Source organism: Meleagris gallopavo, chromosome 26, assembly GCF_905368555.1.
Source record: "Meleagris gallopavo chromosome 26, MGAL_WU_HG_1.1, whole genome shotgun sequence".
Taxonomy (NCBI): domain Eukaryota; kingdom Metazoa; phylum Chordata; class Aves; order Galliformes; family Phasianidae; genus Meleagris; species Meleagris gallopavo.
Genome location: NC_139429.1, coordinates 5,228,560 through 5,242,553, shown reverse-complemented (window position 1 = coordinate 5,242,553; position 13,994 = coordinate 5,228,560). Strand labels below are relative to the sequence as shown.

General features: G+C 49.3%; 2 protein-coding genes across 5 annotated transcripts in view; one reads left to right on the top strand and one right to left on the bottom strand.

The window, feature by feature from the left end:
- Positions 1–1,760: 1,760 nt before the first annotated feature.
- On the bottom strand, positions 1,761–8,057 carry PAFAH1B2 (platelet activating factor acetylhydrolase 1b catalytic subunit 2). The gene is made up of 6 exons (XM_085209103.1): positions 7,908–8,057; positions 6,966–7,053; positions 6,132–6,221; positions 5,075–5,191; positions 4,047–4,169; positions 1,761–3,401 (listed from the first exon to the last, which is right to left on the bottom strand). The coding sequence occupies exons 1-6, from the start codon at positions 7,934–7,936 to the stop codon at positions 3,123–3,125; spliced, it is 726 nt and encodes a 241-aa protein (XP_085065229.1). The 5' UTR covers positions 7,937–8,057; the 3' UTR covers positions 1,761–3,122.
- A 1,861-nt stretch (positions 8,058–9,918) lies between these two features.
- Positions 9,919–13,994, top strand: part of SIK3 (SIK family kinase 3) — a 72,342-nt gene continuing 68,266 nt past the window's right edge. For all 4 annotated transcript variants that reach the window (XM_085209054.1, XM_085209051.1, XM_085209053.1 and 1 more), the window contains exon 1: positions 9,919–10,172. In XM_085209054.1, the coding sequence (XP_085065180.1) occupies positions 9,978–10,172 (195 nt within the window). In that variant the 5' untranslated portion in view covers positions 9,919–9,977. The remainder of the gene's footprint in view (positions 10,173–13,994) is intronic.

Sequence of the window (13,994 nt, the reverse complement as noted above, 5' to 3'; positions counted from 1 at the left end):
GCCAAAGCAGAATCACAATTTCTTCCTGGGAAGGTTGAAGTCAGCGAGCAGTGATGGGGCGGGTGCCATCTGACTCACGTACACAGGCTTTGCTCCTCGCAGGTCCCCATCACGCCTGGAATGCTCTCCCCCCCCTCACTGATAAGTTACGAGAGACTCCTGCTGTCCTTTCACATCTTTTCTTCTTTGCTGTAATAAATATGAAACTCGGCGATGCTCACAGGTCACAGCACAGACAAGACATCAGGCTTCAGCACAGAACCGAGAAATGCAGCTAGGTTGTTTACAGAAGGAAAAGGCCTCAAAGGGCCAGTTCTTTCACAGCCAAGCATTAACAATGACACAGTTCATGCTGGCTGGGCAGAGGCGGCCCAACCCCAATCCCAGGGGACATCGGTCACCCAGAGCTGCAACTGAAGCTTTCCTACACTTCTTACAGCGAGGCACTCATTTGTGGTGCCTGCTCAGTGAAGAGGAACAATCCCTCCGTGCCCCCCCACAAAACCTCTCAATTTGAAGCAGGACAGTTTATTACTAAACAGCCACAAATAGAGCTGAAGTCTCAGACACAAAGCTGCCCTTTCTTTCTTTGTCCATCGGTCATAACCAGCAACGATTAAGGTAGCAGAGGGCTGTGAACACTGAAGCAAGCACAGAACATGGCACCTTAGCACACCAAGCTTAAGCAGAGAGCCAGCAGAGCCATCCTCGGTCACACTGCAGTCATGAACCTGCTAAACCTCTCTCACACCACACAGTGCCCCACCAAGAGCAGCTGACTCAGGGCAGGACACAGCCCCAGTTGTAAGGGTGCTTAGGTAAGAAGTTACAGCTTTTTTATTGAAGAAAACATCTAGCCAGCATCTCTTCAACCAAACGCTGTGACAGCAGGGAGCAAAGCAGGGATGCATAGGTTCATCTACCACACTGCCTTATTACAAAAGCTGAAAAGTTGACAGGGAGCAGAATGTGTTTTAACTCTTCTCCCTAAGGAGGGCATGAGGAGGGGGAGAGGGATAATAAACTTTTCCCCCAGGAATCCTCCACTGCAGCGTATTTTTAACATTTCACACTCTCTTATACCAACTTCTCCAGCGAGCATCTAACCAGAAGTGTGAACAACATTACCTTAAAGCCCCCTCTGCAAGGCAGCAGGGCTGCAGAGCACGCAGGCCCGGGGAGCAGCGCATGCCTAGCCTGCTTCGTGGGGTGAGACAGCCATCCCTCCTCTACTACAGCACTCTGGTATTTATTTCTGGGAAGTGGAAAGCTTCATCCTTCCTTCATCTGTGTGTAGATCACATATACTGGAAACAAAACACAAACTATGCATGCAATCCAGGCAGAAATCCTGCTATGATCAAATCTACAGGAACAGGGGAATGTAGTGGGGACGTAAAAGTATTCCTTAATGCTAGGTTATAGACTGCATTAAACACCAGCACCCTTTATTATAAAAAAGGGCAAACAGACTATATACAGTACCTACGTACTTTCATTGCAGCAGGGCACAGCAAGCAACCTGGACACCTAAACACCCCTCCTTAAGAACAGAGTACGAAGTGCCTGCTAAAAAGCTATCGGTTCCTCTCCAATTTACCTGCCGAGATGAGCACGTGGCTGCAGATTCCTCATGCACTGAAAGAAGTGCAGAGATCTGTGCTGGCAGCTCTCCATCAGCCACCACGCTGCGAACCACTGCAGTGTTTGCACAGTGCTACAAGCTCCAGCTCTGGTAGGTAAGCCAAGGAAGAACAGACTTCATTTAAAATTATTTTATTTGCAAGTATATTTATCTATTCCCCTAGGGCTCTGCATTTAGGGTCCAAAACAGTTTCTTTCTGAATAAAGAGAAGCTTTCATTGTAGACGAAAGGCTATCTTCATGTTACCATTAGTAGGCTATAACCAGCTCATAAAAAAAACAAAACAAAAATCCCACCTACCTGCAGCCCCTGTAAGAGAGCACTGCTGCAATGGCTTCCTTGGCTAGAGGTGAGCAGTGTCCAGGGCAGCAAACGGCCACACCTCGACTTCATACTGTAAAGAGGCTGCAGTTGCTTGAATAAAATGTTTATACAAGTAAAACAGAAGCAATAAAGAAATATACACCTTTGAATCTGTAAAGCATCAGACTGTTTTATGCCTTGAAAAAAAGGGGCTATTCATGTGGGTCTTCTTTAGGAAAAAAAAAGGATGTAACAGTCATACTTACAAAAACAAAGAAAGAAAGAACAATGAACAGTACTGCAAAGAGCCCTGGAGCACAGGCATCCCAAAGGAATGAAATGTCAGTTCCATAGTAGCGAGGAAGTGACTGCCTTGTGTGATACTAACTGGAGAATTACAATGCTAAACTGAATGACTTTTAAAAGCCAGCAATAACGTACACAGACAGGACAGCCATCAGGAGCACCTGAATGACACTGCCCACAGGGAAAGCTACATGGAATGAAGGGTGCCCAGGCTACTAGGTATGGTGAAATGAGCACAAGAACAAGCACCTGGGAGTATTAAAGAAGTTAACAGTTTGTTCCCTTAGGTTTCTGAATTCCAGTTTCATGCTGCTTCAGAAATAAGGAGTGAGAAACAACAAGTGTCACTTAAAATACCCCAGAAAAAGGGAAAAAAAAAAAACAAAAAATCAACCAGAAACCTTTAAAAGGTGGGACTGAGCTTGGAAAAATGCATCTGTTCTGTTATTAGCAAGTGAAAGGTAATTCTTGTTCACAGGCTAATAGACAGAGCACAACCCCTACAGCCAGGAAGGGTGGGCCAGGAGCTGCGTGTGGGCTGTCAGAGACAGGCTAAAAAGGTTCTAGGACAACCACAGAGCAACAATACGTGAGAGGGGCACAGAGTGACAGTCCTGTTCTCATTTTAAATGAGGAATGGTTTAAAAGTAAAACTCTTCTTCAGCTAATTTCCTCCTGCAATAAAACCAAACTAGCTGGCCCTCATCTGTACAAGACCAGTTAAACATCAGCCTTCCCCCTCAAAACACTAGATATGAACATCTGTAACATTCTACAATGGAAAGTGCTTTAAGAAAGAAGGATTCTGTAGTGCCAGTGACAGAACTGATCTGATGGGCTGGATGATGTTAACACTGACATCAGCTAATCAGGCCAGGGCAGCTCGCTTCTCCTCAGGGGTCTCCTCCAGTAGCTGCATGATCAGTTCGTGGAGGGGTTTGCAGATCTTTGCATAGGCCCCTCCTGTCAGGTGCAGGAAATCAAACATATCGTGGTACGAGATGGTGCCATCTGAGTGCACGAAGCCAGCATCTACATCCAGGAGCTGCACATTGGGTAGTTTGGGGAGTGAGGCTTTTAGCAGATGGTTCACCTTGGCATTCTTCTGCCGCAGAGGGTTTGGCTTCTCTCCACGAGGTAGCAGGCCCTGACACAAGAAGGAGGCAATGAAGAGCTTTCATTCAACTTTGATGGTGCAATAATGATTTCCCTTTCAATTCAGGCACCCTTTCAAGATTGAAGACGTCTATGATAAAAGGATCTCATTTCTTGAATCAGATTTTGTCCATTTAGATCTAACTTCACATGTGACTGAAGGAGCCAGACGAGCTAGAAGCACAACTGGCATGGAATTTGTTTGTTTTTTTTTTTTTTTTGTTAGAACAAAAAAATCTATCAGTTTGCATTCCTTTTATAAAGTTTCAGTGGTGTGCTGAATGCTTTGGCTCACCTCCTCAAAAAGAGGGAGGCCAGCTGACTTGTTTAAAATGAGGGAGGAAACTAAGACTTCCAAATCCCAGCTCTGATCTATTCCTTACAGAACATCTTCAACAAACCATCTACATGGGATAGCAATACTGCTAATGAGGACGATCACATCTGTCCCTGGAGGGGCTAAAAGGATAACTTCTGCAAAGCCAGGTGAAGCCGGGGAAGCACGTACAAAGCAGAAGACAAATGAAACAACTGCCCTCCCCCACCACAACCATAACTTCCAGTACCACAGAGACAGTACAGAGAACACACAGCTTCCTTGGAGGGCTTTGTTTTTGTAGCTCTCCAATAAACATACCAGTACAATAACTTTGGCCTGTGGCTGCTGGGTATTTATCAGACGCACGATAGCCTCAATCCCTCCTGCTACTTCTTCTGCTGTGTTTTCGTAATTATTTGTTCCAACCCAAACAACAATGACCTATGAGGAGAAGAAATGTTTGCAACTTTTTCAGAACAAGCTGTAATAGTCTTGCTGACCCTGAAAGCACTGCATAAACATCATCTACAGTCATCAAGCTCAATCAAATCAGGTTAGCTACAGGATAAACCAAAAATGCAGGTTTTCAGCTGCCAGTTATGCTGACTTTTGGACTGTATCTTACAAGCTTCAGATTTGGCATCCAGTATAGATGAAGAACTTCTGAAGGTTTTCTGAACAGCATATGAGATGCGAGTCCACCCCTTTTCACAGAGTCTCTTGGTCAACACACTGCAGGAGGCTACAAGAGGGCATTTATACAGCATAGCGTGAGGCCCTGCAGGACAAGGACAACCGTGCACCTCCACTTCTTCACAAAATGATTTCAAGCTGCTAAATAACAGATTGAAATACGAGTGACACTGTCTTCCTACTGGAGTACTGTAGTGGAGCATTCATTGCTTTCAGTAAAGTTGACCACAGCTTTAGGTGTGAAATAGGAAGCTGTTCTTCACTACACATACTGAGCATCTTTGCTCGCTTTTTATCCAATATTTCACCATCTCTATCTGAGAACATACCTCAGTATGAGTCACTGCAACTCCAAACTAATCTAATGACAGCACAAATGTTGATCAGCCTATGACCATAAGGCCATTTCTCTTGATGACTTCCTCTAATGCACGTTAGCAGTGAAAGCCACGTGTATGAAAACTATGGCTCCATTCCCAAGCACTTCTAGCTTAGCCTAACACATTTCAGTACGTTATGCATACTTAGTGGCAACAGCTTTTCAACAAAAGATCTCTTAAGAGTTAATGGCTCACTCAGTTTTACACCACTCAAGGACCTGATGTCTCTTATAAGTCAGCACAAGGCTGCCTTGTTTGGCTGTCTGTTTATACCTTCGGTTTAATGTTCTCCAGTTCACCATTCTTCAGTCTCCACAGAACGTGTCCAGTGGTGTCTCCACCAATCCCAAAATTCAATGCATGAAGTGGTGAGAAGAGCTCTCGCCATATCTGCAATCAGAGGTCAGTTTCCTCTTTGAGAGGAGCATCCTGATCATGAAAGAAAGATACTACACAGACACACAATTCTTCAGTAACACTGGAAGCAGCAGTGAGAAACCCTCTGAAAACTCACTTCCAGAAGTGGCATTTAAGCACAGGATGAAGCTTTACTTCACGGTCCAGAAGAGACAGAATTGCTGACATTCATGCACTCAATCCTGGCACAGAGGAAGGGGAAGCTCTCTTGAATAGCTATTTGGCATCAGAGATACAGAAGGGAGCTGCTGTAGATCACGGTGTCCCTAGCTTAGCTAATTACAGGACTTCTAAAAAAGGTAACCACATTGCCAGGAAACAAAACTAGAAAAAGTGAACTACACTGGGAAGCAGCTTTTGGAGAACAATGTTACTCAGTTACCACCACTGTGGAGCAGCAAAATTCTTAGTTTTGCTCCAGCAGTTTCATAGATTAAGAAAAGGAATACAAGCCAGCTTGTCCTTAATGTAAATTTCACTTCTGAGAAGATCTTTAACACTTTGTCAACAGAAAAGCAGGTATGTCAGTGCACATAGTGCATCAAGGGTTAAACGTGTTCTGGCCAAGGAAGACACACCCACAAAGATTTCACTGGCATGTTCCTGAGAGTTTGGAATCAAGGAACCAGTGAAGGGTTGTGTGTGCATATCAAAGTGAAGGCAGTTATTAATTGCTTCAGAGAATGACAAATGGCTTACAGAGATAAAGCAGCAAGACTCTGAACAGGCACTGGGTGACTAAGGAATTAGGGTGGAACAAACCAGAAGACAGCAGTAAAATCAGAGTGGAAGAAAAAGAATAGCCTGGACAGTGAGTAATTGTACGTTAATGGATTAGAAATTCTAATTCACATAACCCCACAATTGCCTCTTTTTTTTTTTTTCTTTCCTTTTGTTTTGTTTTAATCAGTACCTCATATTGCTGTAGCAACTGCACCATGGAATCACCCACGAAGAGCACATCAGGTTCCTTGTCTTTGCAGTCCAAAACAAATCTATTGTGCTGTTTAAAAGAAAGCAGTATAAGCGTAAGCTCAGACTGATGGCTCCTCATCAGTATCTCTGCTGCAGGACAGAAAGGGACAGTTGCCCAACCAGTTCCCCCTGCTCCCTCCTGTCTGCCCTCCAATGTGCTTCTCCCTGTTAACCCATGAACTCCCAGAAATCCCCTACAAGAAATTACAAGGGACTACACAAACTCTAACAGGGGGATTGTGGCCTTGGTTCTGAGAAGAGCAGTATTGGTCTACTCCATGCCACCCATATGAAACACATATGTTAGGCACCCACTAAATTCAGTAATTAAAGAACAGACAAATTAACAGTGCAGCAAGTATCCTCTGGCTATTTTGCTCTGTCCGTAGGAGGAAGTGTTGCAGAAAGAGACTGGGAGACCAAACACTTCAGCTCTGCTTTTCAGCTTTGTCACTCCCTTGCAGTGGTACACACCGGAAAAGCACTATTTTGCACTTTGTTTAACAATGGGATTGGCAATTTCTCTCAGTTAATGAGCCAACAGGACTATTTTCTGAAAATATTCCATAGTGTAGTTTTCAGGTCACTGCTGCTTTTTGCCTTCTTTCATCAATTCAAGTAAGAGAAGCATCAGAATGCTGCCAGCTGTTGGGAAGCAGAGCTATTACAACCTCAAATCGAGAATGTGGTCAGACAGACACGCGCAGGACTCACCCAGCAGCCCCCAGCCCCTCAGGAAAGAGCCTCCCATCTCCCACAACAGCTCTCTCACCTGTGACATCCATCTGTCATCTCCCTGAGTATCCTCAGCAGCATGTGGGACTGCTGCAGGATTCGAGTCTCCATGGCTCATTCTATTCCTGCGGAAAGAACATTTCAGACAGGCTGCTTTCAGCAGCTAATCCAAGCACAGGGGAAAAGGCAGGCTGGCAGAAAACCACTGCACTTCCTGACATTCACAACGGACAATTCATGACCATTCCGAAGCACGTTGACTTTTAGCTGACAACAAAATCCATTTCACTCTGTGCAGGACTGCCAGACAGACTGCAGGCAGCCCTCCTGAAGCTGTCTACTGACACGTGAAAACAATGCATTTAAAAAGACAAAGAAAAGCTCATTTCAGAGACCGTCCTGCAGAAGCACACCTCAGCCGGGCAAATCCTTAACTATAATAAATGCTGGTAATCCGAGGATTAGCTCCTATTAGTACAGCGATAGCCAGCTTACGGCTACTGAGCCGCGCAGCACAGGTGGATTAAGCGGCTGCAGGAGGCTGCGCATCGCGGCCGAGCCGATCCCCGGGGATTTCGGGCAGGAAGGGCAGCGGCCATCGGGGCAAATGCAGCCCTTCACACCGCAGAGCACCGACACCGCAACAAAACCAGGTCCGAGCGGCGCGCCGTGCAGGCGTTAGGCCGGGCAGCGGGGCTGCACCCTGCGAGCTGCACCCTGCGGGCACGGCGACAAAGCCGCACTCCTCCCTCGGATGGCAGCGCCGAGGGCCGGATCCCGCCCCGCCCCGCGGCCAACGCCTGAGCAGCGCCCGCAACCGCCGCCCGCACCCAACGGCTCCCACGGGCCGCTCGCAGCCGCCGGGCCGGGAGAGGCTGAAAGCACGGCGCCGCCATCCCGCCGCCCCCCACGGGACGAGGCGAGGCCCGGAGCCCTGCAGCCCGTCCGGGGCGGGGCCGGGCGGTGCCCGCGCACTCACGGCGACAGCAGCTCCCCCCGCAGCTCCATGGCTCGCTCGGGCGGGCGCCTCCCTCCCTCGGCCCGGGCTCTCTCCGCGCCTGCGCCAACGCCACTTCCGCTTCCGCCGCCGCCACCCGGCCAATCCCCACTCGCCTCCCCGCGACGCTTCCGGCCGCGCTGCCGGAAGTCCCGCCCAGAACTCCTCTGCGCTCGGCCCTAGGGGGCACCGCGCCGCGATGACGTCGCTATGACGTCATTCTCCAGGCGGTGACGTCGGTCGAGTCACTGCCGGGCCGGCTGGAGGCGGGCCCGCGGCCTGGCGTCGGGAAGTGAGGTGAGGCGGGGTGGCGGCCTGCAGTGACGGCTGCTGTAGGTCAGTGCCGTGCAGGTGCAGCAAAACATGGCGGAGCCACCAGGCCGCAGAGCCATCGCTGCATTGCGAGCGTCCCCACCTCTCTGTGCATCTTTTCAGTCTCACTGTGACCGGTGAGAGCTGCACGTGTTCCTCGTAGACCCTTCTTGCTGGAGGGAGCTGCGCACCGTGGCATTCCCAAGGCCATGGGCAGTTTCTGCAGCCCCAGAGTTCTGTACTTTGAAGTTAAAGCAGCAAAGAAAGGACCGTTTGGTTTCTCTCTCTGCTTTGTCCCGAAGCAGGAACAGGGCAGGACGAGGCAGACCCAGTGGCAAGGAGGCAGCCTGGTGAAAGCATGGGGTAAATGCAGTGGTGAGGTGGTGATGGTTCAGGTTCCCTGCACTCCAACTGCTTGCCAGTGGCTGTCACTGTCCCACGTGATCGGTGCCAGCAGGGCAAGGATTAATGATTATTAAAGGAAGGCTGTGCCGCAAGCAGTCTTTTGCTCTATCACGGCTTTTTAAAACACATAACTAGCACACCTGTCTTCTTTCATGGGCAGCTGCAGCTGAAATGTTGCTCTTAGCAACAGCCAGACCACTTGAGGCGAATTCAGCCGTTTCCCCAGGCAACCTCAACAACAAACTTCTGGGAAGATCCCTGCGGGTGGGAGGCACTGCTGGGTGGAAATTGAGGGGTGCAAAAAGCCAGCAGTGATCAAGTGCAGTGTCTGTGAACCATGGGCGGTGAGCAGAAGAATAGGAGGGATTTGTAGCTCCTCATTCAGGCTTTTTGGAGATTTAATCTCTGAACTACAGTTGTGCATTGCCTGCACCTCCTGCCCAGGCCTCCTTGTTTCTATAGACCCCTTCTCTCTCCTGCTATAGCTCTTAAGGAGGATTGCTCCTGAGGTTGCTGCCAGGAAGCACACAGAGGGGTGGCAATCCCAGCTTGCTGCCAGCACCATGCCCCTGCCTGCTTTATGTAACCCTGCAGCCATTTTCCCAGCACATGGCAGCAGTGCGATGAGCTGAGGGGATGTGCTGGGCTGCACTGAGTCTGGGGTGTCTGCAGACCCACAGCGAGATTCCTATAAGTGTCCTGGAAGGGACTGAGTGCTTTGCTCAGAGCAGCCAGGCCTGCAGTTGCAAATATTTTCGAGGCTGGATGCTTGCTCTTGGAAGAGATATTTGTCATGGTTTTATGTTTTTTGGTTTTCAGTATTCCACATCATAACATTATGTAGTGCACTGGGAGTTAAAGTGTTAATGCTCCAATTCCGGGTACAATACTAAGGCAGTAGAACTTTCTACCAGGCTAAAAGTAGCATTCTTTCCCTCCTGCCACATAAGGAGCGAAACACGAATACGTAACTGCGGTGAAAGATCGTTTTAGTGCGAGGAAGCGAGCGGCTGGAGGTCGAAACGAAGTTTGGAGAGGAGCGGGCACCTGCCCCGCGTCGAGGCGTCGAGGATTCGAACCCGCGACCTTCCGCCCTCTACCGCCGCCCCACGCGGGGGCGCCCTCCCCGCCGCGCCGTCCGGGGCTCCCAGGCCGCGCCCCTCGGCCAATCCCGCGCCTCGGCGGGCGGTGACGTACGGGGGCGTCAGGGCCGCGCTGACGTCACTCGGCCCGCCCCGCGGGGTCGCCATGGCAGCCGCCCGCCCCCCGCCCCCCCGCGGATGAGCTCACGCGGTGCCGCAGCCCCGAGGGGGGGGGTTTGCTCCTCGCTACAAGATGGCGGCGGCGGCTGCAGCGGCGGCGGCGAGCGGTGCGGGGGGGCCCCCTCCGGCCCCGCGGCTGCCCCCGGCCCCGCCGCCCCCCAGGCCCCCGGGACCCGCTCGCATCGGCTACTACGAGATCGAGCGCACCATCGGCAAGGGCAACTTCGCCGTCGTGAAGCTGGCCACGCACCTGGTGACCCGGGCCAAGGTGAGGAGCCCGGCCCGGCCGCGATTCGGGCCGCCCGCCTCCTCCCGTCGGCTCTGCGCCGGTCGGGTACCGCCGGTGGAGCCGGAGCCGCGCCGGGCCGAGCGGCGCCGAGCCGGGCCGTGCGGGGAGAGAGCGGAGCCGGGCCGTGGGCCGCGGCCGGGCGGTGCTGTCAGACGGCAGCGCTGCCCGATGTGGAGCCCGGCGGGGGATAAGAACTGCGGAGCGGGGCGGGCGGCTCGGGGCGCAGCCCGGGGAGCTCGTCGCGATGCTGTCCTGCTTTGCGTTAGCGGCTTGAGGCCGTGAGGAGGGCTGTAGCTGTCACGCTTGAGTTGCCATCTGAATTTTGGGAGTTGCGGTCTGATTTATGGAGCTGTTTCAACGTGGGGTTGCTTTGTTGATGATTTATCTGTCTTTTTCCCAGGTAACTGCGTGAAATTCATTGCAGGGGCTGTTTAGAAATCAGTTGCTAAACATCTACTGGTGCTTTCTGTTCAGAACTGGGATACGTTTGTGTGTGTTGCATAAACTGATGTCGGTTTCAAATGTTCTATGCTACAATTTAACCCGCAGTTCAGCTACTGTTGCCCTTGCACAGGGCTCGGTCACTTTTTTCCCATCGTGATGCTGAGTTTCCCTGCTAGAAGCAGCTTGGATGCTTCAAACGCAGAGGCTTCTCTTAAGCAGAGATCAGTCCTTTGGCTGCCAGGAACGTTGATGTATTCAGCCCTTCTTGTTGAGTCGAGGCTTCTCTTGAGTGATGTTAACTCAAAGTTTGCACGATACTGAAGCAGAGACAGTCTTGCATTCAGGTCGCTCTCTTTTTTTTTTTTTTTTCCTGAAGAATGGCAAAATGTCCACAACCTTAGGAAGCTGTGTTCAGAACAGACAGGACTGAGGTTAACTCTGATGCTTTATTGATGAATGATTGAACAAGGTGGAATGGCCAGCTGTGAAGAAGCTCTGCTGAACAGCAGCTTACTGGTGCCTGCAGCTCTGAAGCTAGAGAAGGTGGTTTGTTTGCTTTAGGAAGCAGCACAGCTGTTCTCAGGGTGGGATGTAGGTGCAGTTGCTGCTATCACCTGTGAGTGAGCCTGCTGGAGTGTGAGCTGCTCCTGAGGTGGTGCTTTGTGTGCCTTGAAATTCCCCTCAGCTGAGTGGAGGAGATGAAGTCCCTCTGAAGGCAGTCGTGCTGAGGGAAATACCTGTGTTGAGAACAGCTGGGATCTGTTGGCTGTGTGAGTGGCAGGGCTGGGAAGGCTGAGGTGGAACAGCTAGGAGCTGAAACTTGACCTGGAAGCTTTCTTAACTCTGAGGTCAGGTTTCCTTTAAAATCCCACCCTGCCAAGCAAATGGGCTCTTTTTGCCTGCAAATCCCCAGTGCTGTTATTTCAGTACTTCTCCTTCTCTGCAGGCGCTGTCATTGCTGACTCCAGGATAGGAGTGAGGAAGGAGGGGAGAGTTATTTGCTTCAAGCTCTGGGATTCTTGAGGTTAGAAGGGAGGTACTGATGTAAAATACCCTGAAAAGGGCGAATGTGTATGGGAAGTATTTTTTGAAATGGCAGTGGGAATAGAAAACAGCCACTAAGAGCTTGGTTTCATCCCAGTAATACTTGAAACAGATTGGCTTAATGGAAGTGACTTAGAAGAAAGTAAAGACTTGGTAAAATGGTTCCATTTGTAATCTGAAAGAATCCTTTGAACACGCTACACAAATGTAGTACAATTGGTGAGTGTGCTGCAACCCCTTCCAGAGATGATTTCTTCCAGTAGTAGTTGCATAGAAGAATTAAGCAGCGTTCAAATATAGCCATCAAATCCCTGTACAAACGTGACCCCGTGTCACATTTTCTTAGAGAAAGCTGGTTTGCTCATCATGGCTGCTCCTTGGGAACCACGCTCTTCTGTTTCAAAAGGAATTCCAGTATGAATATCTATGCTCCCTCAAAAAACAGTGTGCCCTGTCTTTTTACATGACTTTGAAGGTGAAATTAATAACTTGGAAGGTATTCATTGCTGCTCATGAATTTAAAAGGTGGCCTGCCTATTGATAAGGTTTGGGAATCTGTTTTCCTTTCCTATGGACGTTTGCCAAGTCAAGTGAACTTTGATGTGACGCCTGAAGATAACAGCTGAGCATTCCTGGCTTGTGTCCCCTTTTACCTAAAAAAAAGTAAAGCAAAGGATGGTTTGGTGCCCATTCTTATGTTAAAGGACGGGGTTTTCTTGGCTGTTTTGTAGTTAAAGGAGCTGCGTTTATTTCCAGAAAGGAGCAGAGCTTGTGCTGTGTGCTCCTGGCTCTGGTGGTCTGGCACATCTTGCTGACACAGAACATTGCAGTTTACATATAACTGGATTTCACAAGTTGAATGTGGGTCAGCAGTGTTGGGGACATTAACGAAAGGGAATGTTAATCATCCTAAAGGGCAGGAGGCCTGTATTCATAATTGTATTTGCTGGAACTAATGAAATAGAAAGGAACAGTTGACAATTTGTGTTAACCAAGCCAGCAATTTATGTTCAACTCCCAGTTATGCAAAGTTAGAGTCCTGGACTCTGTAGGCGCCCAATTCTGATAGCTGGGAAGGAAGTAGGACTGGTTCCTCTGACTGGGATTAGTTGGGCACCTGCAGGATGTCTTGCTGCATCTCTTCTTCAGGGCACTGTGCGTGGTTGGAATGCAACGGACATCAGGGTTCACAATCCTGAAAGAATGTGGCAACTTCCCAAGTCCAGCGACCTCCTTGCTGTCCAGCCTTACCTTCTTGCAAGCTTCATGGTCTACTTATTTTTTACTTCCTCTGACCTGAGTTGTTGTTTTTTTTCCTCTCTTTTTAAGAAGCTGAGCCTTTCTTGGAGGTGGGAGATGTCTCTGCTTTAACCAGGGGAGGATGGTCCCTTCTGAAAGAACTGGCTTAGTTTCTGTGGTTTGCATTCAGAATTGAGAGCCAGTGGTGCAAATCTTGTGCGGAGTTCTTGGAGGTGGGCACCGCGACTCTTAAAAGCAGGCTAAAATCCAGCTGTGATGGGTAGGTTTCGAGGCTCTGGAAGGAGTTTGGCCCTGACTGATGTGCTGTATGTGGAAGCCTTTAGAAGCTGCCTTGGTTTGTCTGGATTTGTTTCCTTGAGATGAGTGCAGAGCTGCTGGCGGAGCAGTCACTGGAAAAGTCTTGGCTGCTGCTTGTTCTCCTGCTCTTCTCTACCTTTGGCATGCAGCACCAAGGCATGTGACTACAGGATAACCACGGATCACCAGTGTTCAGAGCATGATAGTCCAAGCAGTCTGTGTGCCCCAACACTGTGGTCCTTTCTTGTCGTGTCAGAGGGGAATTATTTCATACTGGTGCTGTTTGTTTCATTATGAGCCACTCGAAGGCCTTGTAAGGTGACCTTTTTCAGTTGTTTTCCTCTGCTTTTTTGGTATTTGTTGGTGCATTGTCTGCCCTGCTTCTTATTTCTCTTGGCCATAAGAAAAGCCAATAGCTGTAATTACTAATTCCTCCGGCATCTATTATAATACTGCTCACATGGCCTTTTGTTCTCATCGTTTGTATGCTGCAAGAGAGTCGTGTTTTAGTTCTCATTTAGTGGAGAGGTTTAGTAAAAGCCTAAGAGCCAGAAATGGTCTTAGGCTGAGCATAGTTGCTGCAGTGGGGATAACAGAGAATATTTATTAAACCCCACAGAGGTATTAACTGTATCAACTACAAGCCGAAATAGAGACATTACATGTTTCATTAAAACATTTTTCTTGCTGTAGGAAATAACATATGGTTACCAGGAGATTAATGTGAGAGCATGGTTAAATTTGAGACCAGGATTC